Source organism: Cervus elaphus, chromosome 10, assembly GCF_910594005.1.
Source record: "Cervus elaphus chromosome 10, mCerEla1.1, whole genome shotgun sequence".
Lineage (NCBI taxonomy): Eukaryota > Metazoa > Chordata > Mammalia > Artiodactyla > Cervidae > Cervus > Cervus elaphus.
The window spans coordinates 22270691-22296264 of NC_057824.1; the positions used below are offsets into that span (position 1 = coordinate 22270691).

The 25574-nt window shown below is 48.5% G+C and overlaps 1 protein-coding gene across 3 annotated transcripts in view; it reads left to right on the top strand.

The window, feature by feature from the left end:
• The window catches only part of ABAT (4-aminobutyrate aminotransferase), an 85860-nt gene that overhangs the window by 22598 nt on the left and 37688 nt on the right, over positions 1 to 25574 (top strand). For 2 of the 3 annotated variants that reach the window (XM_043914282.1, XM_043914283.1), the window contains one exon: positions 22278 to 22392. In XM_043914282.1, the coding sequence (XP_043770217.1) occupies positions 22323 to 22392 (70 nt within the window). In that variant the 5' untranslated portion in view covers positions 22278 to 22322. Of the gene's footprint in view, positions 1 to 5248; positions 5385 to 22277; positions 22393 to 25574 lie in introns of those variants that run through there. The other variant, XM_043914284.1, reaches the window with a different exon arrangement.

Here is a 25574-nt window from a genome sequence, read left to right on the forward strand (position 1 = left end):
AGCTGTGACCAACCTAGACAGCATATTAAAAAGCAGAGACATTACTTTTCCAACAAAGGTCCATCTAGTCAAAGCTGTGGTTTTTCCAGTAGTCGTGTATGGATGTGAGACTTGGACTATAAAGAGAGCTGAGCGCTGAAGAATTGATGCTTTTGGACTGTGGTGTTGGAGAAGATTCTTGAGAGTTCCTTGGACAGCAAGGAGATCCAACCAGTCCATCCTAAAGGAGATCAGTCCTGGGTGTTCATTGGAAGGACTGATGCTGAAGCTGAAACTCCAATACTTTGGCCACCTGATGCGAAGAACTGACTCATTTGAAAAGACCCTGATGCTGGGAAAGATTGAAGGCAGGAGGAGAAGGGGACGGCAGAGGATGAGATGGTTGGATGGCATCACTGACGCAATGGACATGTCTGAGCAAGCTCCGGGAGTTGGTGAAGGACAGGGAAGCCTGGCGTGCTGCAGTCCATGGGGTCGCAAAGAGTCGGACATGACTGAGCGACTGAACTGAGCTAAAAAACCCTAAAACTAGAGTTTCCATGCCATCCAGCCATCCCACTCCTTTGCATCCCAACGTTCACAGCAGCACCATTTACAATAGCCAAGACAGGAAAACAACCTACATGTCCATCAACAGTTGAATGGATCAAGACAATGTGGTCCATGTACACAACAGAATATTACTCAACCACGAGGAAGAATGAAATAACGCCATTTGTAACATGCACAGAGCTAGAGGTTGTCATACTAAGCAAAGTAAGTCAGAAAGACAAAGACAAATACCGTATAATACCACTTATATGTAGAATCTAAAATACGACACAAATGAATGTATCTGTGATACAGAAACAGACTCACACACATAGAGAATAGACTTGTCGTGGCCAAGGAGGAGGGGTGTGGGGGAGGGAAGGGCTGGGAGTTTAGGATCAGCAGATGTAAACTATTGCATATAGGATGGATAAACAACAAGCCCCTACTGTATAGCACAGGGAATTATATTCAGGATCCTGTGATAAACTATAATGGAAAAGACTATTTTAAAAGAATATACATATACACACACATATAGGTGTAATTGAATCACTTTACTATTTGGCAGAAATTAACACAACATTGTAAATCAACTATAAAAAAAAAGTGGGCTGGGGCTTCCCTGGTGGCTCAGTGGTGAAGAATCCACCTGCCAATGCAGGAGACAGGGGTGCGATCCCTGGTCTGGGAAGATCCCACATGCTGCGAGGCAGCTCAGTCCCGGCGTCACAGTTACTGACCCCATGCTCTGCAAAAGAGAAGCTACTGCAACGAGAAACCCACGCGCTGCAACTGGAGAACAGCCCCCAATCGCCACAACTAGAGAACAGCCCACGCAGCAACAAAGACCCCACACAACCAAAAACAAATAAATAATTTTAAAACAACTAACAATAACAAAAAGAAGTGGGCTGAGTAGATCTGAAGGTAACTCCCTGGGTGTAGCAAGATGGCTTCAGCATGCTGTTTTCACCTCCATCACCACCTTTGATCTTGAGAACCACCCTGCAAGGTATAGTCAGCCCCTTGCAGAGCTGGGGAGACTGAGGCACGGGGGCCCTGCAAGGTCCGAACATGACCTCGGACCAGGTGTCTTCCTGTCAATGCCCTCGTGCTCCCTTGAAACTTGCCACACCTCCGAGGTGTATTCCAGTGTTTGCTTCACCCTCTGGTTATGTATGGCGCTAGTGGTGAAAGAACCCGCCTGTCAATGCAGGAGACTCAAGAGATAAGGAAATAGCAACCCACTCCAGTATTCTTGCCTGGAGAATCCCGTGGGCAGAGGAGCCTGGCGGGCTGCAATCCATGGGGTCGCAGGGTCGGGCATGACTGAGCAATTAACACACCCTCTGCCGTCATCCTGGAACAGGGAAGAAGACCATCATCTAGTACCAACTAGCCCCTGCAGGGCTGACCTTCCCTGAGGGTGCAGTGGGGGTGCTGTGTGTTTTCTGGGGAGGCTCACAAAGCGGGAAGACATTTCTCATGAAGAGCTAGTGTTGACATTTGTGACTGCTCATAAAGCCATGTTCCCCAGACGCACTGGTTCACTTAAGTCTCAAACCAGTGTGATACCCAAATCTAAGAGCTGCTGGGGGCTCACGGGACATTGTTCCATACTGCTCCTTTGCAACTTCTTTGGCTTAGATTTTGATCGGTTGCTCTCCCAGATATTTGTAGAAATGTGTGCCCCCTGCAGCATGATCAGGTAGTTCATGATGATCAGTCAGCATGGAGAAAGCAGAGGGAGAGTGAGGTGGCAGCCGGGAGGCCAATCAGAAGGCTGGGGCCGCCGTCCACCTAAGACACGATGGGGACCACAACTGGGACAGGAGAAAGAGGAGAGGGTGGAGGCTGGAGCTGGGGTGGAGGGAAAATGCCAGGGCGTAGTACTTAGTGGAGGGAGGGAGGGAGCAAGGCTGTGTCTCGGGTTTCCAGCTTGAATAACTGGGTAGACAGTGGTTCTACTTGCTGAGATGCTGAACACAGGGAATGGAATAGAAGCGGTGAAGGGGGGGAAATGATGGTTTTTAGCTGGAAATGTATCGAGCTTAATGTGCAGGACTCTGGTTGGAACAAAGAGGAAGATTCAGGGATGGGGAATCATGTGTGGAAACCATGAGCGCACATGAGCACTCCCAGGGATGCATGGATGGATGGATGGATGGATGGATGGGTGGGTGGACAAGTGGGAGACTGGGTGGGTGGATGGATGGAAGAAAAGATAGATGGGTGAAGGCAACTGGAAGTATGTAGAAAAGCTGATTTGTGTAATGATCTCCAAACATTTCTGATATAATTTGAATATTTTTTTTTGAAATCAATACTCTGATACTAGTTTTGAGTTGAGGTTCATATATATCTAAATCTGAACATTGTCTTTCTATTTCCTTTTCATGTGAAACTTGTTAATTATGTATTATACAAATATTTTTCTCCTAGATGGACCTTGAAGGCATGTTGCTAAGTGAATAACTCAAACAGAGAAACACATATACTGTATGATCTCACTTATATGTGGAATCTAAAACAAAAGTACCCACCAAGCTCATAGAAAAAAAGGTCAGACTTGTGGTTGCCAGAGGCATGGGGTAAAGGAAGAGAAAACTAAAGGAAGGCAGCTGAAAGTTATGAACTTCCAACTATAAGATAAATAAATACTAGGGACGAAATGTGTAATGATGATGATAGTTTACACTGCTGTATAATACACAGGAAAGTTGTTCAGAGAGCAGATCCCAAGAATTCTTATCCTAAGGAAAGTTTTTATTGTATCTATGTGAGATGATAGATGATAACTAAACTTACTACAGTGATTATTTTACAGTATATGTAAATCAAACCATCATGCTGTATACCTTAAACTTAGTGATGTATGTCAGTTATTTCTCAATAAAACTGTGAAACCTTAAAAAAAAAAAGATAGATGGGTGAATAGATGGATGGATGGATGAATGGGAGACTGGGTGGGTGGCTGGATGGAAGAATAGATAGATGAGTGAATAGATGGTTAGACAGATGGGTGAATAGATGGATGGACAGATGGATGAATGAGTGGATGGATGGATGGATGGATGGATGGATAGAAGGATGAGTGGGAGACTGAGTGGGTGGATGGATGAATGGATGAGTGAGAGACTGGATGGATGGGTGGATGAATAGATGGATGGATGGGTGGGAGGATGGATGGATAAATAGAAGGATGAGTGGGAGACTGGGTGGGTGGATGGATAGAAGAAAAGATAGGTAGGTGGATGGATGGTCAGCTAGATGACAGACAGAAATCTAGATTTTATTCTATTTAGATTGAATCAGGTGGAATTGCTGTTTTGGTTGTTAAAAATGATCAAATATTTAATTTTTGCAGGCTGAAGCACTTGAGGGGGAAGGGTACTGATGTCTGCAATTTACTTTGAAATGCATCAACAAATCAAGAGGGTTAATGGATGGAGAGAGGGGTAGATGCTGTGATGAAGTGATTATGGTAAAAACGTTAACAGCAGAAGCCAGGCTGTGGGTGGACAGGTATTCAGAGTCAAATTCATCTTTGCTGTATGTTGGGAATTTCCATAATAAATTCAGGGGAAATGTTTTCCAATGGTCAAATGTTGACATTTTCGTGTGGTTTCACTGAGTGTTTACTCCTCATCTCGCCAAAAGATCCTTGCAGGTTTCCTTTCTGTGTCATCAACTGCCTCTGCCTTGCTGAGACTCCTCTGGCCTTATTCTTCCCAGAATTGGGGGCTGGGGCAGGGGTCATTGTCCCCCACACCACCCCCAAAGTTCAGGTTGAATTGCCCCAACGTGCTGATTACCGCCCCAAGTTCGCCAGTATCTGGCTTGTAATAATTATAGATTTCCTCTGCGATTTGAGCGCATTGGTTGCCATGGCAACGGCGTAATAGCTCAACTGAAGCGCTGTCACGGTGATTTAGAACCAACCCGTCTCTCTTGCAGCCTCCGGTCTGGGCGACCCCACCTCCCTGCCGTCGTCATGGCAACTGATGAGCAGCATGTGATGGAAAGCTCTGGGCTCCCCCCACTCAACCTCCCCATCTTGTGACCATTGCCACGCCCTCTTCTGGGCCCCTCTTTGGACAGGCACTGACCCCAGCTTGGGCTGTAATGGGGAGGCTAGAGTAATCCCGCAGACCCCCTCCCAGAGAGGGGGGTCAGATGGACTGTAAGGACCAGGGCAGCCGCCCCTCCCCCTGGCCCCGGAGGTCTTGGAGATGACCTGGCGCCCCTCAGAGCCCCTCAGGGCTGTGGCCCCGACACAGGCTGTTTCTGCCGCCACCGTCCAGGGGAAGCCATTTAGTCTTCCGCAGCCTTGGGTTTGTGCTTTGTAGCTTCAGGAATTCCTGAGCTGGCTAGAGAAAAATCAAGAGAGAGGCTCCTGGAAGGGGTCAACGCGACAAAAGCAGCCTATTTCAGAAAGTCCTAGAGCAGGTGGTTCGTGTGGATCTTTTCCTTTCTGCTTCTGTGCGGAAATCTCTCTCCCTCTGTCTCTGAATCCATCTTTCCACCTCACGCGCTGTCTCTCCCTTCCCTCCTCCTCACCTTCTCCCCATCCCTCTCCTCTAAGCGCTTGCTAGGAGCCAGCTGAGCGCATCCTTTTCCAAAGCTGCTTTGCTTCGGAGGCTCCCTGTTCCCCCTCCAGTATCTGAGCCAATGTTCTGGGGACAGCCTGGGAGTCTAGAGCATCCTCCTAAGGGGGGATCTGTTACCCGGCGGCGCCTGTTAGGATGAACCAGCTGGCCGCGTCCCTGAAACTCTGCAGGATGGCATAGAGGAGGCATTGTAAGCAGGCAAGAGCTGGGCTTGCTGCAGGACCCTGACGACCGGGCACTGTGAGTGCAGACGTGTGTGTGTGTGTGTGCATGTATTTGCACGTATTGCATGTATCTGCTGACATATGGAGGTGTGTCACTGTTATCTGTGGTAGCGGGTGTGTGAGTGTGTACCCCGTGGCACATGGGCAAGTGTGCCTGTGGGTGACTTTCTATCTGAAGGACACACAAACCTGCATGACAGATTTTTCAAGGATATTTTGCGAGGAGAACGTGGCAGGATGAGCCCTCCTATTTTAATTTTTTATTGAAGTATAGTTGACTTTTTTTTTGATGTATGAGCCCCTTTCACATGATAACAAGATAAACAAAGATGGATGTTAAAATGCTAAGCAAGGAATTGAATTTGCATCAGTAGGTTGACAGAACCACTTCTTAATGCATCTGCCTTCTGGCCCTAGGAAATGAAGTGAGGGTCACCTTGAAAGGGCATTTTTGCTCAACCCCCCCAAGAGATCCTTGCCTTTTGTCATAAGGGCTAAAACAGCACACACGTGCACACACACACATATACATACATACACGTACACACACACAACTTCCTCTTTGGAACTCGAAGGCTGAGGGAGCCCCTTCAGGGCACATTTCGCTTTCTTCCTCCATGAGACAGGAGGAGTTTGCTTGACATGTGGGGGGCTTATGACAAGGAGGTATGGGAAACTTTGGCTGGCAGCATGCTCACAGTGTTCATTTCTGTGGTCGATTAGAAGTTCCTTTTGTATTTTTTGACCAAAGCAGCCCAGGCCTCAAGAGGCAAGCAGGTTGAGAAAGGGAGATTTGATTTCCAGGGCAAGATGTGGGAACCCTGGCAACTTGCCGCTTAAGATCGAGCAGTTGGTGAGTGAGGGCAGGCGGCCGCATCGCCCCCTGGAAGGGAATTCTTTGTGCTTCTCCGCTCCTGAGTGTTTGGGAGGCTTGGCGGCCAGTATCTGTGGGTGAACGCTGCTGGTGGTCTGGGCAGTGCCCTTGGCATCTTGAAGGAAAGAACAGATTCGAAGATAAGGACCAGCCTCAAGAAGTTTCCAGTTCACGTAGGCACAGACCCTGCTTATTCAGCACCTCGCCCTCGAGGCCTCGCTGTTACTTGTGATTCTAAGTCGCTGCCCTCATTCCCCTACGCCACGGCCTCTGTCTGCAGAGGCCCCGCCACCCTGGCCCACCTGCCAAAGCTCTAATCACCTTTAAATATCCTCCGTCACTGCTTCCGGGAACCTCTTAGACCCAGGTAGACCTGATGCCCTACGTCCTCCTCGGCAGGCCCCCAAGTTCCCTGCACCTCTGACATCAGGTACCCTGTAGACCGCTTTCTGCATTTACCCATGAGCTACAGTTAATTTTACAAGGAGTCAGAAAAATAGGAAGACATTCAAAGTGACCAACCTGGACTCTTAAAATATCAGTGACATGAAAGGCAAAATGGCTGAGAAATGGTCCCAGGTTAAAAAGAGATGAAATGAAAGAAAAAAATGAGAGAGAGAGAGATGAAAGAGCCTTGCACAACCAAGTGCAGTGATGAGTGGTTCCCAGGGGAAGTTTGAAAAACAGAAAGAGCCGCCAGAGATGTTTTGGGGACAAATGGGGAAATTTGAATATAGAAAATATTTGATACTATTATGTAAAGAATCCGCCTGCCAGTTCAGGAGACACAGGTTCTATCCCTGGATTGGGAAGGTCCCCTGGAGAAGGAAATGACAACCTGCTCCAGTATTCTTGCCTGGGAAATCCCATGGACAGAGGAGCCTGGCGGGGCTACAGTCCATGGGGTTGCAAAAGAGTCGGACATGACTTAGCAACTAAACAGCAACAAATTATGTCAATGGTGAATTTCCTGAAGGTGACATATCTGTATCTCAGGTCATTTGTACTGAAGTTCTATGAGACAAAGTCTCGTTTTCAGAATGTACAGGCCGGAGGATTTAGAGATGAAATATCACAGAGTCTGCAAGTACTTCTCAAAGAATTCAAAAGAGAGATAATCAGTACATAGACTGATTGATAGATGGGATAGGTACGTGTGTGGCTCACTGTTAATGGTTGGTGATTCTGCGATTACAGGTGGTTGTTGAGCAACTTGCAACTTTTCTGTAGGTTTGAGACGCTTTGAAGCCCCACCACATGCTGGTCATTCTGCCTAGCTCAGTCCGTGGACTGCCTTATATAATGCTCAGAGCAGCCTCGGGATGGGGGAGCTCTGTCATACCCATTTTCCAGTTAAGAAAACAGAGGCGGAGCCAGATTCCAGCCCCAGCCAAAATCCACACAATGCCACTGCTCTACCACCTCCCTTCTGGGGAAATTACGAAGGGTAGCAGTCTTGCCCACTTTCAGTCTGAGTCTGAGTGACTTCACATCTTCACTATGGTGTAGAGATTAAGAGCGCTGGATCTAGAGCCAGCCTGGGTTTGTAGCCTGGCTCGTCTATTTAGTGGTTCTGTGTTTGGGGGCAAGTCACTTAACCTGTCTGTACTTCCATGTCCTTTTTGGTAAGAGAGGATGGTAATTGTAACTGCTTCAGAGAGCTGTTCTAAAAATTAAAAGCACTGGTATGTGTAAAAGCTTGAAACAGGGTTTGACCCAAAGCAAGTGATCCCTGGCGGTTCAGATGGTAAAGAATCCGCCTGCACTGCAGGAGACCTGGGTTCAATCCCTGAGTCGAGAAGATCCCCTGGAGAATGGAATAGCAGCCCACTCCAGTATTCTTGCCTGGAGAGTCCCCTGGACAGAGGAGCCTGGCCGGCTACAGTCCATGGGGTCACAAAGAGTGGGACACAGCTGAGCAACTAACACACACACACACACACACAAGTGATCCCAAATATCAACAATGTTTATTGTTGTTACTATTACTGTGATTCTTGTAACCCCAGCATCCTTGCCTCAGCCAGTGATGGTTAACCCTAGAGGGGTCTTTCTCTTCCACACCTAGGCCTGGCTTGCTTTCTAGACCCTAGCAGTCTCTGCAGAGATATCAGGCTGGGTGGGGGGTGTGGTAAGAGGCCATCTTATCCCACCTCTTCCCAGCAGAACTGCCCTCCACAACTCAGCTGAGAACCAGTTACTCAGCATGCCGTAAAGACCTCCAGAGAAACATACAGCAGTGGGGTCGGAGCCCATAAGCCCAGGAGTTCACCAGAGCCTGCAAAGCCCATCCCCAAAGGCTGGAAACAGGCGCCTGTGATTTGTCTGTTGGGGGTCGCTCTCACGGCTTGAAGTTTTGGGGGCAACTCCTCAAGGTGATCAAGAAAGAACCTCGATTGGGAGTGTTTATCCGTTCCCTCATGGCCTTTTGTGAACCGGATGTTCGCACACTTGAAAAGTCATCCTAGGAGTGGACTGTGGGGGCCGGGGGTTGGGAGAGGGGGTTGTGTCTCAGTCCTGAGCCGCTGGGGTGGGTCCTCAGTCACCCTGGTCCCCCTTCACGTCCCCCTTTCGAGGGGTGGGAGAGGAAAGGACTATTAGCATAGTGACCACAGAACCCAGGCTGCCTCGGAGGGACCCTGTGCTCAGAGCGTCCAGCATGTGACGTGCTGCTTGGTGGGGAGGTGATGGTATAAACGAACCGGTCGCTCCCTGTCAAGGGATGCCAATGACTCTCATCACAATGGGAAATTATCTTCTTTGTTTACTTATTTATTGTCTGTCTCTTCAGCCGGAATAGAGAGCAAGGGCTCTGCTCTCTGGTCCCACCACCCTCACCTGGGTCTTTGGGATTTACTGTTGTGTCTTTAGGTGACAGGCAGTCAGGAAATAGCAGAGCCTGATGGCAGACCCGTGAATGAATGAATGAGTGAATACATGCATTTCACAGGCTAAAGGCAGAGACAGGGATTGTGAACAGATTGTCACAGTACAGGTGAACATGCTTAAGAATATGTGTATAAATCCGTGGCTAATCTAATCATGACAAATATTAACAGTTGGAACAAGGTGATAGGTAGAGCTAAGTTCGTCTTGTGTGTTTGCTTTTTTCTTGGGGCAGGGGGGCCCACACCATTCAGCTTGCAGAATCTTAGTTCCCCAACCAGGGATTGAACCCAGGTCCCCTCCAGTGGAAGCTCAGAGTCCTAACCACTAGACCTCCAGGGAATTCCCCTGAAATGTTTTGTTAAAAAAAAGAAAAGAATGATTGCTGGGATTTCCCTGGCACTCCAGTGGGAAGCAGGGGGCGTGGGTTCCATCACCAGTTGGGGAACTAAAATTCCGCATGCCTCAAGGTGCAGCCAAAAAAAAAAAAAGATTGCTGGAGAAATACAGATGAGTGGCGTCTAACCCTGAACTGAGAGTCAGGAAGGCTTCTTGGAGTAGGTGACCAGAAGTGGCCACTCTGAAAAAGCGCCCAAGATTCAGGGAATACCCACAGGGGAGGGGGCAGAGAGGACAATCCAGCAGACAAGATCACGTGAGAGATAACCTGTAGGCAGCAAAGAGCAGAGTGTATGTGAGTCTGCGCCCAGAGGACAGGGAGCGGGGCGGGACATACAGGTTGAGGGAGCGGGGTGGGGGGTTACCCGGATGAGCAGCTGGGCTTTATCCTGGGGGTAGCAGGGAGCCAGGGAATGTTGGGGCACCCATGTTGTATGAAAAACTAAGATGATTTCAATATAAAGCCTTTAATTCGTTCCTACAACCCTTACCTTTTTGCCTGGAGGATGGCTGGGGGTTTTGTACTTGTCTCAAAGAGTATCCTTCCCCAGTGGTTCAATGGTAAAGAACCCGCCTGCCAATTCAGAAGATGCAAGAGACTTGGGTTTGATCCCTAGGTTGGTAAGATCCCCTGGAGGAGGAGGAAATGGCACCCCACTCCAATATTCTTGCCTAAAAGAGAATCCCATGTACAGAGGAGCCTGGCAGGCTATCCATGCGATGGCAAAAGAGTGGGACACGACCAAGGGACTGAACAGAAGCAAGGAGTATCATGTTAGAGATGTGCTTTTTTTACTTAGCAAGTTTGTTTTCCTAAAATTGTCTAAAGGCATAAAATGGAGGCATTTTTCTCAACAGGAGGTAAAGTAGAAGTAAGGTGGAGAATGACTGCTGATGATAGAAACCAAAGGAGGTTTGGACACCTGGGTGGGATTCTCCTCCAGGGAGCATGCCAACCAGGATAAATTCCATCCCAGGTTTTTTGGGTTTTTGTCTTTTTTTTTTTGGCGGTGGGGGGGAGCTGTGCCACGAGGTATACAAGGCTACCTCGGTGGCCCAGTGGTAAAGAATCCGCCTGCAATGCAGGAGTTGTAGGAGACGTGGGTTCAATCCCTGGGTCAGGAAGGTCCCCTAGAGGAGGGCATGGCAACCCACTCCAGTATTTTTGCTTAGAGAATCCCATGGACAGAAGAGCCTGGTGGGCTACAGTCCATGGGGTCACAAAGAGTCAGATACAGCTGAAGCAACTGAGCATGCACGCATGCAGCATATGGTATCTTAGTTCCCCAGGCCAGGATAGAACCCAGGCCCCCTGCAGTGAAAGCTCACAGTCTTAACCACTGGACCCCCAAGGAAGCCCCCATCCCAGTTTTATTTACTCTGAATATCTGGCTCTATGTGGACAAAAGACAGGAGAGGCGATCGATGTTTTGCACTTGCTTGACACTACCTTGCACATTGATAATCACCAGCAGCTGGGATCAGCCTTCCTCCCCAGGTTCAGGTCCCAGCCCTTTCTTTGGCGCTCTTTTTGTTTTGTCCTGGGGCCCCCCCTCCTTTCAATAAACAAGCTCAACAATGCATTGCAAGCTGTAGGGTTAAGAGCTTCAGCCATCTGCCCTCTAGTACCATGGGAAGCCTCCCTAAACAGACAGGCTACGTTTGATGTCTCAGATGCTGCCAGACTGCAGAGGGCGTAGTGGGAGGTGGATGAGACTGGCATGAGGATCTTGGAAATCAACACGCATTCAGAAAGCCCTACTTTGCTGCCCATCAGCAGACGAATGGATAAGGAAGCTATGGTACATATACACAATGGAATATTACTCAGCCATTAAAAAGAATTCATTTGAATCAGTTCTAATGAGATGGGTGAAACTGGAGCCCATTATACAGAGTGAAGTAAGCCAGAAAGATAAACACCAATACAGTATACTAACGCATATATATGGAATTTAAAAAGATGGTAACGATAACCCTATATGCAAAACAGAAAAAGAGACACAGGTGTACAGAACAGACTTTTGGACTCTGTGGAAGAAGGCGAGGGTGGGATGTTCTGAGAGAATAGCGTTGAAACAAGTATACTATCAAGGGTGAAACAGATCACCAGCCCAGGTTGGATGCATGAGACAAGTGCTCAGGGCTGGTGCACTGGGAAGACCCAGAGGGATGGGATGGGGAGGGAGGCGGGAGGGGGGATCGGGATGGGGAACACATGTAAATCCATGGCTGATTCATGTCAATGTATGGCAAAAACCACTACCATATTGTAAAGTAAATAGCCTCCAACTAATAAAAATAAATGAAAAAAAAAAAAGAAAGCCTTACTGTTTGGCCAGGGTCACATGATTGATGGCCATTGTGCCAGTCAACAGCTTGACTGGTTCAGAAGATGATGCATTGGGGGCTTTTTCATGAATCTGTCTTTGGATCTCCTCTCCTCTTCGCTGTCTCTCCTGTACCAAAATTTTGAAAGCATAGACTAGAAGAATTAGGAAGCAAGGAAAGGTAGGCAAACTCTTGGTCATATATTGATTTTTTTTTTTTTAATTTTGCCTTTTGACCATTCCACATGGCATGTGGAATCTTAGTCCCCAGACCAGGACAGAGTGCTTTGTGGAATTCAGTCCTCTGCACCCTGAAAGGGAAGGTGGGATAAGAATTGGGATGTAGGCAAAGTGCCAAGTGTGGGCTGAGGTTGGAAATGAGTGCAAGGCCAAAAGATAAAGACTTTCTTGGGTCTTCCCTGGCAGTCCAGTGGTTAAGACTCCATGCTTCCAATGCCAGGGGTGTGGGTTCAATCCATGGTCAGGGAACTAAATGTCCACATGCCGCAGCCAAAAAAAGAAATACACAAACAAAAAGAGATGAAGATCTTCAGGAAGACTGCAAACAGTGACAGCTGTTAAGTTTTTTTGTCCCTGTAAAGGAAGTGTATGTTGGTCTCAGTTGATTGATGAGGTTTCTGGGTGAGGACCACAACCACCAAACTGGTAATATTCCCAGATCTTGGTCTTCGAGCCCAGAGGGCCCTTGTTCCAACCCAGCTCCACGATCTCTGGCTGTGTGTCCTTGTGCAAGTGTCTGAACCTCTCTGAGCCTGTTCCCTCACCTGAAAAAAATGGCAAGAGTAGAATTTGCATTTGGAGAGTAGATGAGATAGCGTGGGTCATGTTTGGCACACCAGGCATTTGTTCACTGAATCGTAGCAAACCCTCCATCACACATCAGCTCCTTTGAATTTCTGAAGCTAAGGCATTTCTAAGGGATTACAGGAATACCGTCAGGCATATGTGGTAACTCCGATCACCAAAAACGTGTTTCCAAGTTGCCCTCAGTGCAGACCTGGGAGAAAATAAATGGCTCATTTGTAACACGCTGTGGTATTTGCACCCTCAGCAGTTCCTGGAGTCCTTAAAACGATTTGGTTTCTCTGAACAGGAAACATGTCTCCTCCCATCAGGCGGACTTTATCTGCTGGTTTTTGCCGCCCCCCCACCTCCGCCCTCACCCCGAGCGGGAATGCTGGGGTCCCCAGGGCAGAGCAGAGCATGTGCTCAGTGGACAGACACCTGGTAAACACTCATGAAACTGAGCAAACAGCCTCCAGTCCGCTGGCCCAGGCCGGCTTGTTCAGCGTTGGCACAGATCTTTCCCAGCCCAGATTCTGTTCTCTCACTCCCGCTCCCTGTGGGGTCAGAAATCCGAAACTCACCCAGCACTTCCAGGACGTGTCTTTCCGCTTGTGTCCTGCCTCCAGAGCGAAGCCTCTGACTCTCCCATTGGGAGCTTGGATTCGAAGCCTTGTCTGTTCTTTTCTCCCTTCACTCTATTCTAGAGACACCATGTCCATGCTGCCTGCCTGTGGGATTTAAGTTCACCTTATTCTTCCTGACTTCCTGTTCTTCCTGGGGCTTCCCAGGAGGCTCCATGGTGAAGAATCCGCCCGCTAATGCAGGAGACACAGGTTCCATCCCTGGATTGGGAAGATCCCCTGGAGGAGGGCATGGCAACCCACTCCAGTATGCTTACCCAGAAAATTCCATAGACAGAGGAGCCTGGCGGGCTACAGTCCATGGGGTCACAAAGAGCTGGACAGGACTTCGTGACTGAGCACGCACATCTTCTTCCTGATAGAGCCTCGGGGGCTGGGGCAGTGCGGGCAGGTGAACTGGGAGACAGAAACCTAAGGATGGAGAGATTGGGGCAGGCCAGCTTCTGTCTCGTGGAAGCTAGATCTTCAGGCTTGAGCAGAGCCAGAGATTTGCACGCGCACATGGTCCCTCCCAGGACGTTAGACTGTGGAAGAAAGGCCTTCCCTACAAGGTGGAGGTTTGTTTGGAAACTGAGAATGTGGCCTGCGAGGAGTGGTCTCTTCTACATCCTGTGTGCGGGCTTCAGTTGGCCAAATTCTGTGCCTCGTGACTATGTGGGTAGGTTTTGTTCTTCCCATTTCACAGATGAGGAAACTGAGGTCCCAGTGAGCTGAGCAACCTTTTGGGGTTTGTTTGTTTCTTTTTTTTTTTGGCCACACCATACAGCTTATGGAATCTTAGTTCCCCGACCAGGGATTGAATCCAGGCCCTCACCTGGGTCCTCGGCAGGGAGAGTGCTGGACCACTAGGGAATTACTGAACTGAGCAACTTGCCCAGTCATCAAGCTACTAGAGGGCACGTTTGGGCCCAGTCTCTGGCTGACATTACTTTCTCAACTGCACGCTCGGTCTGTCTTAGGAGTCAACTCTTGTCGATTTCTAAGAGCAGTATTCCTCTCCCCTTATTGCAAGTCAGTAATGATTGTATGGTGTTCCACCAGCAGGTTATAGGGAATCATGAATTCATGAATGCAGGGAGGAAGAGCCAGGGTCTGTTTTGCAGAGAAAGCTGGGGTGGGGAGGGGGGCTGGAGGAGGGCAGCCAGGTCCGAGATAAAACCTTCTGTCCCGAGGCCATCGTCACAGACCCTTGAATGGGGCCCTGTTAGCCATCTGCAAAGGCCAGGCCTCTGGCTTTATTGGTTGCCATGGCGACCCCTGGCCTTGACAATGGAGGCCCACTTAGCTTGAGCCCGTCATTGTGTCCCATTGAGTCTGTGGAAAAGCCAGCAGTTGGGGCTGCAGACAGGGAAAGGAATGTCCCCAGCCTCTGCCAGCATTTCTGTCTCCGTTCCAAGAGCAGATAGAAGAATGAGAACAAGTGTTTGGGGGGCCTCAGAGAAGTCCAGGGGTGCCACCTCCAGCCAGTGACACATGCAAATGATAGAGAGATGAGTCCGTCTTCATGGGATGGTTTTGGAGTGTTTAGTATGTATTCAATGATTGTTTGCAGCGCGCACTGGGGCTGTGGACAGCAGGGACCAAGTCCCGGGTCTCGGCTCACCCTCAGCTAGGCCATGAGTTAGGTGCAGTTGTTCTTGTCCCCGTTTTACAGAGGAGGAAGCTGAAACCCAGAGAGGTTCCTCAAGGTGCTCAAGGTCACAGAGCAGGCAAAAGAGGCTGGTTTCACATCAAGCGCCCTGCACCCCAGCTCCCCAAAGGGCCACCTTGGTCTTCATTTTTTACTCTTACTTTTTCATCTTTGGAATGTTTAACTTTCAAAGCCATTTCCAAGGACTTGGGGGCAGTGCAGACCTGGGTCGAGCGCAGGGTCCACCGTCTACCCCTTAGGAAGGTGGTTGTAACCCTGCCTCGGGAGCATCGCCAATGCCCAGGTCACACTCATGGGTGTCCCCAAGGGAGGGAGTTTCATAGATGGAGAGCTCCCCTGATTCTCACCGGCAGCAAGGGTCAGAATCACTGGCTTTTGAGCCCCAGGACCGTGGGGAGTCATTCACCTCAGCCTGTTACCCAAGGCGGACACAAAATGTCACACAGAAGATATGGTGCACACAATAGGTGAGCCATAAGCAGCAAGCAATACTGTGATTATTGTTCAGTCGCTACGTTGAACTCTTTGAAACCCCGTGGACTGCAGCATACCTGTCTTTCCTGTCCTTCACTATCTCCCAGAGTTTGCTCAAACTCATGTCCATTGAGTTGATGATGCCATCCAACCATCTCATCCTCTGCCCGCCTCCCCCACCACCTTCTCCTCCTGCCCTCATTCTTTCCCAGCACCTGTGTCTTTTTATTCTCTATGACTTTTTATTCATAGAAAAAAATCCGAAGATTTTTTTTTTTTTGCCCTTTCACCTGAATTCCTCTCGCCCTATTGATTTAAACATTGCTTCTGCCCAGCCCACCCTCCAAATGCACCAGGAAGATAAGAGGCAGCAGAGAGAACTAATTAGCATTTTAATTAAAGGAACCGGGATAGGAAGCGGTGGGTGGAAACCCAAGGACTCCAGTATCTGGTGCGACCAGGGTTTCAACTTGTTTTGACTGAAACGCTCACTGAGAAACAGATTCTTTGTAGGGGCTCCACGTGTCTGAAACAAAGGTCACCCCCCACCTACCTTGTGCTTGATGGTTCCTATTCTCTTTAGTTTATTGATTGATTGAAATTTCTCTTTTGGTTCTCATCATGGCAAGGAGAAAAGTTCCTGTCTGATGCTAGCCTGCTTTTAACACCTGTCTGAGAGCTGCTCGTCTCCATCCTAGCAAGAAGATGGGGCCCTCTGCAGAAGATGGGGCCCTGCAGAGGCCGGAGAAACCTTGGGCAGTGAACCGCATCCAGCTTTTAATTTGACAACCTGCCTTGATTTTATTACATTCTTTCCCCAATCACTTTTATTTGCAGCAAATGAAACTTTGAGGGAAGGATGCTGGGGAGTGATTCATAAGGGCCGTTGTTGATCAGTTGTTCAATTCTGTTCGACTCTTTTCCATCCCATGGACTGCAGCTTGCCAGGCTTCCCGCTCCTTCATTGTCTCCCAGAGTTTGCTCAGACTCATGTCCGTTGAGTCAGTGATGCCATCCAACCATCTCATCCTCTGTCACCCCCTTTTCCTGCCTTTTATCTTTCCCAGCATCAGGGTCTTTTCCAATGAGTCGGCTCTTGGCATCAGATGGCCAAAGTATTGGAGCTTCAGCATCAGTCCTTCCAATGAGTATTCAGGGTTGATTTCCTTTAGGATTGAATGTTTGATCTCCTTGCAGTCCATGGGACTCAAGAGTCTTCTCTACCACCAGCTGTAGAAAAGTAATTTTAAATAGGAAAGTTTAAAAAGCAAGTTGATCTCAAGAAGTACATTAAGTGGGGACTTCCCTGGCAGCCCAGAGGTTAAGACTCTGTGTTTCCACTTCACAGGGCATGGGTTCAATCCCTGGTCAGGGAGCTGAGATGCCGCATACCACATGGTGGGGCCAAAAAGACAAGGATTTCAGGGACCAGGGGTGCCTGGCAAGCAGCCTGTTTTCCATTCAGAGTCAGGATTTCTCCCCCGCATTGGTCCCAAGCCTCAGGGTAGGCTGGTGCTCAGAAAGCTCCCCCTCCAGCCTGGGATCCCTCAGGCCACCCCATCCCTTTTCCAGATGTGCAGCAGATTGCAGAGAGAGTGGCAGGGGGACCCAGCTGGAGGGGAGGCTGGTACCACTTCTGGGGGCCGGGAGCAGTGCTGCAAGGAATTCTCCATAAACTGCACCCCAGATGCTTCTCAAGGTCAGAAGGGGCCTTAGAAACAACGTGTCCAACACCTACATTTTGCACACAAAGAAACCGAGGCGAAAGTGGGGTGTGTCTTCGATTCCAGAGCCAAACAAGGGCTGTGGTGGACAGGCAGTGACTCAGTGACTTCAGAGTTGGGGGAGGGGAGTACTATTATTAAATTGCTGTTTTAACACGAATTTCAGACCTGCTCACTAATTTTATTTGTTTTTAATTATTATTTGTGTTTTTGGCTGAGCAGGGTCTTCATTGCTTTGCACCGGCTTTTTCTCTAGTCGCGGAGTGTGGGGACTACTCTCTACTTGCCGTGTGGAGGCTTCTCATCTCAGCGACTTCTCTTGTGGCGGAGCATGAGTTCAGTAGTTGTGGCCCGAGGGCTGAGTTGCTCCTCAGTTGCTCTGTAGGATCTTCCCGGACCGGGGATCGAACTCGTGTCCCCGGCATCAGCAGGCAGGTTCTTAACTACTGGACCACCAGGGATGTCCCTGGATTTACCTATTCTCGAAGTTTCAGACATAAACAGAATGTTACAATAGGTGACCTTTTATGTCTGGATTCCTGCACTTACAATGTCTTTAAGGTTCATCCATGTTGTATCAGTGCTTCTTTCTTCCCTTTTTATGGTGAATAATAGTCCATGGCACAGACAAGCCACATGGCGTTCATCTGCTCATCCATCGGTGCACGCTGGGCTGTTTCCACCTTTTGGTGATTGTGAATGGTGCCACTGTGAACACGCGTGTTCATGTTTTCCCTCAAGTTGCCATCTTCGTTCTTTTGGGTGTGTACTTAGAAGTGGAATTGCTGGACCATATGGTAATCCTGTGTTTAACATTTTGAGGGACCCGTAATTCTCAAACCACCAGCTCTAAGGCTGGGGGTTTAGGAGCTGGTCCCTGGCTTCTTCCTCACCATCAACTCCCACCCCACCTGATGTTCTCCACTCAGCTCATCCCAGCAAGTCCCCCTCCCCGACTCATCGATGACCCCAGCATCTCATTAACATGCTGAGTATCTGTTCCCTCCTTGCCCTCTGGGACTTGGCTGAAGAGGTTCCTTCTGGATAAGACGGGAGCAACTGGCACCTTCCTTCCTTCAGAGCGTCTCTAGGGGGTTCCATCTGGCAATTAGCGGATTTTTTTTTTTTAATATTTGTTTACTTGGCTGCGCTGGGTCTGTTGCAGCATGCAGAATCTTTAATCTCTGCTGAAGCATGTGGGATGTTACAGTTGCTTTCGGGGCTAGTTCCCTGACCAGGGATAGAACCCGGGCCCACTGCATTGTGAGCATGGAGTCTTAGCCACTGGACCCCTGGGGAAGTCCTGGGACCTAATTCTGTGCATCTTCCCTTTCACTGCTCTGAGATATCATGCCTGAGTCCACGGGCAGTCCACATCCTTTCATGCCTTTGAGCATTAGTTCATCTGCCCAGGTGGCCCTAGTGGTAAAGAACCTGCCTGCCAATACAGGAGACATAAATGATGAGGGTTCGATCCCTGGGTCAGGAAGATCCCCTGGAGGAGGGCATGGCAACCCACTCCAGTATTCTTGCCTGGAGAATCCCAGGGACAGGGGAACCTGGCACGATACGGTCCATAGAGTCGCAAAGAGCTGGACATGACTGAAGCAACTTAGCATTCATTTCTTCATTCATTACCTCCCCTTTCTTTCTATGGCTTCTGAAACCTTGCAGCTTTTCAAGGGGCAGCACCCCCACACACACCTAGAATTAATTTCTCTGTTCCCCTGGCAGCTTGTTTATACCAGCAAAGGTACAGATTCCATTCTGTCTTATGCAGAATTAGCTGTTGACAGTGAACTGGGCATTTCTTCATCTACATATCCTGCCAGGTTATTTTAAGGATTTATTGACATGATGGGTAAAGCAGTTACTACATGAAATTCTCCTGTTTTCTCCCCCTCATTCCTCTGACACTGAATTATGAGCTTTAGAAAGAGAGCAGCATTTTATTCATCTTTGTTTTCGCCTGTGTCTAGATAATGCAGTGCCTTTCGTGAAACGGGTACCTGATTAATTTTGTTGATTGGATTAGTGGGCCAGAGAAACTGAATGAATGACATCAACTCCTCTGATTGTTGGAAATATATTGTGCTGAGAACTAACGTCTGATAGAGATCAGGTTTCGTTATAAGGTCAGTTTCAACTGCGGGCCACTGAAATGTCAGCGAGATATATTTCCCAATGTGACATTTTGTAATTGAAAGTGTACGGGTGTGACTTTCACTTTTGCGGAGCACTCAGATGTGAATATTCGAGTTCTCTGAGATTCTCGAATTTTCAAACGCACACCTAATGACAGTTGAATGGTGTGGAGTCCTTAGTGCTCCCACTTGAGACGAACAGTCTTCAAAGAGAGACAGCAATCGCTCTTTCTGCCTCGTTGTGTAGTTGTGCTTAGTCGCTGAGTTGTGTCTGACTCCCTGCAACCCCATGGACCGCAGCCCGCCAGGCTCCATGGGATTTCCCAGGCAAGAATACTGGAGTGGGTTGCCATTTCCTTCTCCAGGGGATCTTCCCAACTCAGGGATTGAACCTGAGTCTCTTGCGTCTCCTGCATTGGCAGGCAGGCCTTTACCACTAGCATTACCTAGTTAGCAGGCTGCTAAATTAACAGGCTTGCATTGAGTTGGCTGTTCTGAAATTGATCAAAAAATCCATTGAGTTATCACAGAAAGAGTCTGGTTTCTCAGTTAATTTATGGTCACGCTTTCCAAGACCATGCTTTCCTCAATATTTTCTCAGGTGAAAAGCAGCAAGATTTCCTCTCTTAACAGGATCATTTGTATTCATCAAGCCCCTTGCTTCTATAGTTAGGTGTTTTGTTAGTCACTGAATTAATCCACGTTGTCATGAGCAAGGGTTTGGGGTTAGGCAGTCCCAAGCAATCCTGTGATGAAGGCCAAATACCATGACCTCTCTGAACTTCTATCTCCTCATATTGGAAATGGGGAGATACTCTACTCCCTGGATGGTTGAGCAGATTGAGGGGAATCAAATACCCTTCAAAACAGTCACTTCTTGGAGGAGGAAATGGCAACCCACTCCAGTATTCTTGCTTGGAGAATCCCATGGACAGAGGAGCCTCACAGGCTACAGTCCGTGGGAGTCCCAAAGAGTCAGATGTGACTGAGCATGCACACACGTTAATTGAATGCATCAATATGTTTTTAGAGAGGGATATGATCAATTAGTTTGAGAAGCACTGCCCTGGGGGTCCTCTGGTCTCACTTATTTCTTTCCCACACCTGGAGTTGCTAGTATTTCCCACCCTATCTCTTTTGACTTTTTTTTTTTTTTTTTTGGTGGCAAAGGGAAATAATAACATTTCAGCAAAAGATGGAAAATTTCAAAATCACTCCTTTTCTAAGCTTCCAGATAATAGTGGTTTCCATTGTGTGTCTATGTGTTCCTTTCTAATCTTTGTCCACATGCAAGATATATTTTTTCATAAAAGCCTTCTGTTACAACATTTAAAAAAAAAAAAAACAAACACAGTCCCTTCCATCCTGGAGGATTCTGGTGGCTCAGACAGCAAAGAATCCATCTGCCATGCAGGAGACCAAGGTTCAATCCCTGGGTCAGGAAGATCCCTTGGAGAAGGAAATGGCTACCCTCTCCAGTATTCTTGCCTGGAAAATCCCATGGACAGAGGAGCCTGGTGGACTACAGTCCATGGGTCACAAAGAGTCAGACACGACTAATCACATACATGCCACACCATAGCAGAAACCACCACAACATTGTCAAACAACTTTACTCCAATAAAAATAAATGAATGAATGAATAAGTAAATACCTATTCAATGAGAATCAGAAAAGAATAATAAAATGAAGGCATCCTATATTCATGTGATTGCCGTTTTTGTGAATTCTTAAAAAAAAAAAAAAGCAAAACCTGGAAGTTCCACATCCTGGAACCCTCTTGGTCCAGAACACACCCGGGATGGTTGGTCGTGCTGGAGAAGCCCACCCCTCAAAATGGGCCCCGGGTACTGCCCTGGATCTGCAGGGTTCCCAGCAACCCAGCCACCAACATTCTGTGTGTGAACAGGGCGGGGGGCCTCCTGGCCTCCCCCACTGAGCGGTCACCAGGACGTCTGCCCTGGAGTTTGCTCCATCTGAGTTTTTCCATCATGTAGGACGCAGGCTGCTTTACTTATCCAGGTGGACGAGGCCCTCTCGCCAGCTTGCCCACAGAGGGTCCTCCAGCCAACCCTGTCCTCTCTCTTTATTTTCCCATCTGGAAAGTGGGTGTAATAATCCTACCTAGATACAGGTCAAGAAAAACACAACGTGGGGTACTTTGCTGATGGTCCAGCGGCTAAGACTCCAGCTCCCAATGCAGAGGGCTCAGGTTCCATCCCTAGTCAGGGAACTAGATCCCACATGTCACAGCTATGAATTCACATTCTGCAACTAAAGATCCTGCATGCTGTAACTAAGACTCAGTGCAGCCAAATAAACTAAGAAAATATTTATTGAAAAAAAAAAAACACACAAGGTGAACAGACTTTGATTCAAAGTGTAAATACTCTGGGGACCACCCCCCCACACCCGCTGCCTCCACCAGTGGTTCAGTAGTTAGAACTCTGGACTTTCACTGCCATGGCCTGAGTTCAATCCCTGGTTAGGGAACTAAGATCACGCAAACCACGCAAAAATTTTTTTAAAAATAAATAAAGTGTAGGACTTCCCTGATGGTCCAGTGGTTAAGAATCTGCCTGCCAATGCAGGGGATACTGGTTCAATCCCTGGTCTGGGAAGATCCCACATGCCGGGAAGCGACTGGGGCCAAACGCCACAACGCCTAAAGCCTGTTCTCCTCAACAAGGGAAGCCGCTCCCGTGAGAAGCCCGCATACCGCAACTGGAGAGTAGCCCTGATGGCCACCACTAGAGAAAGCCCTTTAGTTGCGAAGCAGGGAAGACCCAGCAAAGCTAAAAAAATAAATTATAATTTTTTAAAATCATAAAAAATAGAGTGTGCCTTCTGCATGAAAGCAACGGATCTGATATTAGCAGAACCTTCTCCACCATGTGGGGGAATGGTGGGGAGTGGGGTACTTGGTCAGCAAGGGCGTGGCCTCTGTCGGCCTAACTCTGAGTTTCTGGTTTCTTTCAGGGCCGGAGCGTGTGACAGGGGTCTCTGTTCCCAGCGGAGGGGACCATGGCCTCCATGTTGCTCAGCCAGCGGCTGGTCTGCAGCTTCCAGCACAACTACCGCCTGTTGGTGCCGGGTAAGCCCCGGGGGATCTTGGCAAGAACTGGTCCTAATGGAAGATGCAATCCAGACTAGGGACTTAGGGGTCCGGAAGAGTTCCTGGGGACAGAGGGAGCTGCTGTCCCACCCACCCCCATAAAACTGTCCTCTTGGCGCTCCTCCCATCTCCAGCGTGTGCTCCTGTGCCCAGGAGGACAGCTCAGCAATGGGCAGGGAGCTGATCAGCCCTGGAGCCGCTCTGCTCGCCCCCGAAGCCAGAAGGGCCCAAGCCATCCCCACAGGGACCGCTGGGGGAAACACAGAGCTAGGTTTGCTGCCCATAAACAAGGAAACTACAAAAGCCCTTGTAATTCGCCTAAAAGCTTCAAGGGCACTGGAGAGTGAGCCCTATCCAAGGAATGGCCACCCTGCCCCTCCCTCTCCCTTACCTCTGCTCACCCCGCACCCAAATGGCCAGCAGCTCATGCTGTGACCCCACCCCAGTTCAGTTCAGTCGCTCAGTTGTGTCCGACTCTTTGCGACCCCATGGACTGCAGCAGACCAGGCTGCCCTGTCCATCAACAACTCCCAGAGCTTGCTCAATCTCATGTCCATCAAGTCAGTGGTGCTATCCAACCATCTCATCCTCTGTTATCCCCTTCTCCTCCTGCCTTCAATCTTTCCCAGCATCAGGGTCTTTTCCAATGAGTCGGTTCTTTGCATCTGGTGGCCAAGGTATTGGCATTTCAGCATCAGTCCTTCCAATGAGTATTCAGGACTGATCGCCTTCAGGATGGACTGGTTGGATCTCCTTGCAGTCCAAGGGACTCTCAAGAGTCTTTTCCAACACCACAGTTCAAAAGCATCAATTCTTCAGTGCTCAGCTTTCTTTATAGCCCAACTCTCACATCCATACCTGACTACTGGAAGAACCATAGCCTTGACTAGATGGACCTTTGTCAGTAAAGTAATGTCTCTGCTTTTATATGCAGTCCCTCTCAGATGCTTCCATTTCTCTCTGCCTCTCTGAGTTCAGGCGGCATAGCCTAGTGAGCACCCTGCCTGTATGATCTCAGGAGACCTTCCTCCATAGGTCCCACAAGGAAGGAAAGGGTGAAGCCCAGTTTACAGATGAGAAAACTGAGGCTCAGAGAAGCCAAGTCACGCAGCCCCTTGAATACAAGTCAGATGTGGGAAATAGAGCCCACCGGCCCAAACCCAAGGGGTGGACTTGGAGACACAAGGCGCGACGAGAAGCAAGGCTTTAATGATGATGCTGTCAGATCAGGCGTCTGGGGGGCAAGCACGCCCAGAGTCATTACAGTGGGGTTTTTGTCCTCTTGGCACGCAAGTCCCTCCCCCAGTCCCTCATGGTTGCATACTATGGGGTTAACAGTCTTCCTGAGAAAGTCACCTGGATTTATTACTCCCCCTTCATCTGGATTTTCCCACGCAAGTATCCTAATGGCTATTACATCAGCAGGCTGTCCCTCTAGGCTAGTTGTCCTTGAAAATGGACCACTTTAAGTTTTTCTTACGTCAGTCCAGCTCCAAACACTGGATTATTATCCACCCCCTCAATGGGCTTCTCCGGTGGCTCGGTGGTAAAGAACCTGCCTGCCAATGCAGGAGACGTGGGTTTGATCCCTGGGTGGGGAAAGATGCCCTGGAAAAGGAACTGGCAACCCACTCTAGTATTCCTGCCTGGGAAATCCCATGGAGCCTGGCAGGCTGCAGTCCTGCCGGGGGGTTGCAGAGAGTCGGACACGACTTAGCGACTGAGCATGCATGCAGCTTGCCTCCCAGCAGCTCTGGGAGAAGGAAGCTAGCGGTAGCCTGCTTCGGATGCCTGCCCCTCCAGGTTGTCCCCAGTTCTCAGATCATGATGTCTCCTTCTTATCATGTGTCCCATCTGCCTTCTGAAGACAAATTCTTATTGTGTGTCCCATCTGCCTTCTGAAGACAAATTGTCGGCACAGTCCTTGGTCTCCTTGTTGAATGTTGCAGGCGTTTGTATCTTGAGTAGGATAAAAATCAGGAGTGTTCTCTCCTCTCCCACAGGTTTTATTTTTAAATAAACATTTATCTTGGAATATTTTGGATGTGCAGAGAAATTGCAAAGACAGAGCAAAGAGATCCCACATGCTCTTCACCCAGTTTTCCCCAGTCTTATCCTCTTACATCACCAGGATTGTCATTGCTGAGGAGCTGACCTTAGTACATTGAACTGAACCAAACTCCAGACTTCCCTGTGAATTTCACCAACTTTTTCTCAGGGCCTCTTTCTGCTCCAGGGTCCAATCCAGTTTCATTATCTCCTCTGGTCTATGAGTTTCTCAGTTTTTCCTCTTTTTTTTTAACCTTGATAGCCTTGAGAAGTTACTAGTAAGTTTTGAGGGTTGTTTTTTTTAATTGGAAGATAAGCATATTAATGCTTACCCTAATTACATAACAAATAAACCCCAATGATGCAGGTCTGTTGTGTTCCAAGTAGAAGGGAGAGTCATTAGCACGGAAGATTCATCAGATCTTAGCTGCGGCTCATGGACTACCTAGCACAGGCTTAGTTGCTCCATGGCCTGTGGGATCTTAGTTCCCCTGACCAGGGACTGAACCTGCATCCCGCACATTGGAAGGCAGATTCTTAACCACTGGACCAGCAGGGAAGGGAAGTCCCAGATGTTCAGTTTAGTTTTTAACAAAAGCAGAGCAGATAACTCCAGTTGAACTTGATCTTGACTTTGGCTAGGCTCACATACAGAGCCCTTGCTGTTTGGAAAAGTGAGATTCATTTCTTACTCTCAGTAGAAGATCTAGAGGACATTAAAAACATTGGATGGCAGTTTGGAGTTAAAAACTGACTCTCTGGATTGGCACAGTCATGGAGGGTGGCGAGCATCATTATCAGACCCAGAGGATTGGGTTGAATTTACCCACCCTGCCTGGTCTTGCCAGTCAGGGCACACCCCTGCCCTCTGGGTGTTCTATTTTATTCATGAATGAAAATGTTGGATCTTTCAATGTTGATTAAAACTTCCTCCTCCTTTTGGCAGTAATTTGCCTCTGGGGAAGTGAGTTGTTTTGCTGAGAATGTTTCATTTCAAAACCCACACTAGATGAGATGGACTATATATCCATGATGCTCACAGCATCTGGGAAAGGGGAGGTCCAGTGGACAGACTTCCAGCTTCACCACTTTCCATCTGTGTGACTTTGGGC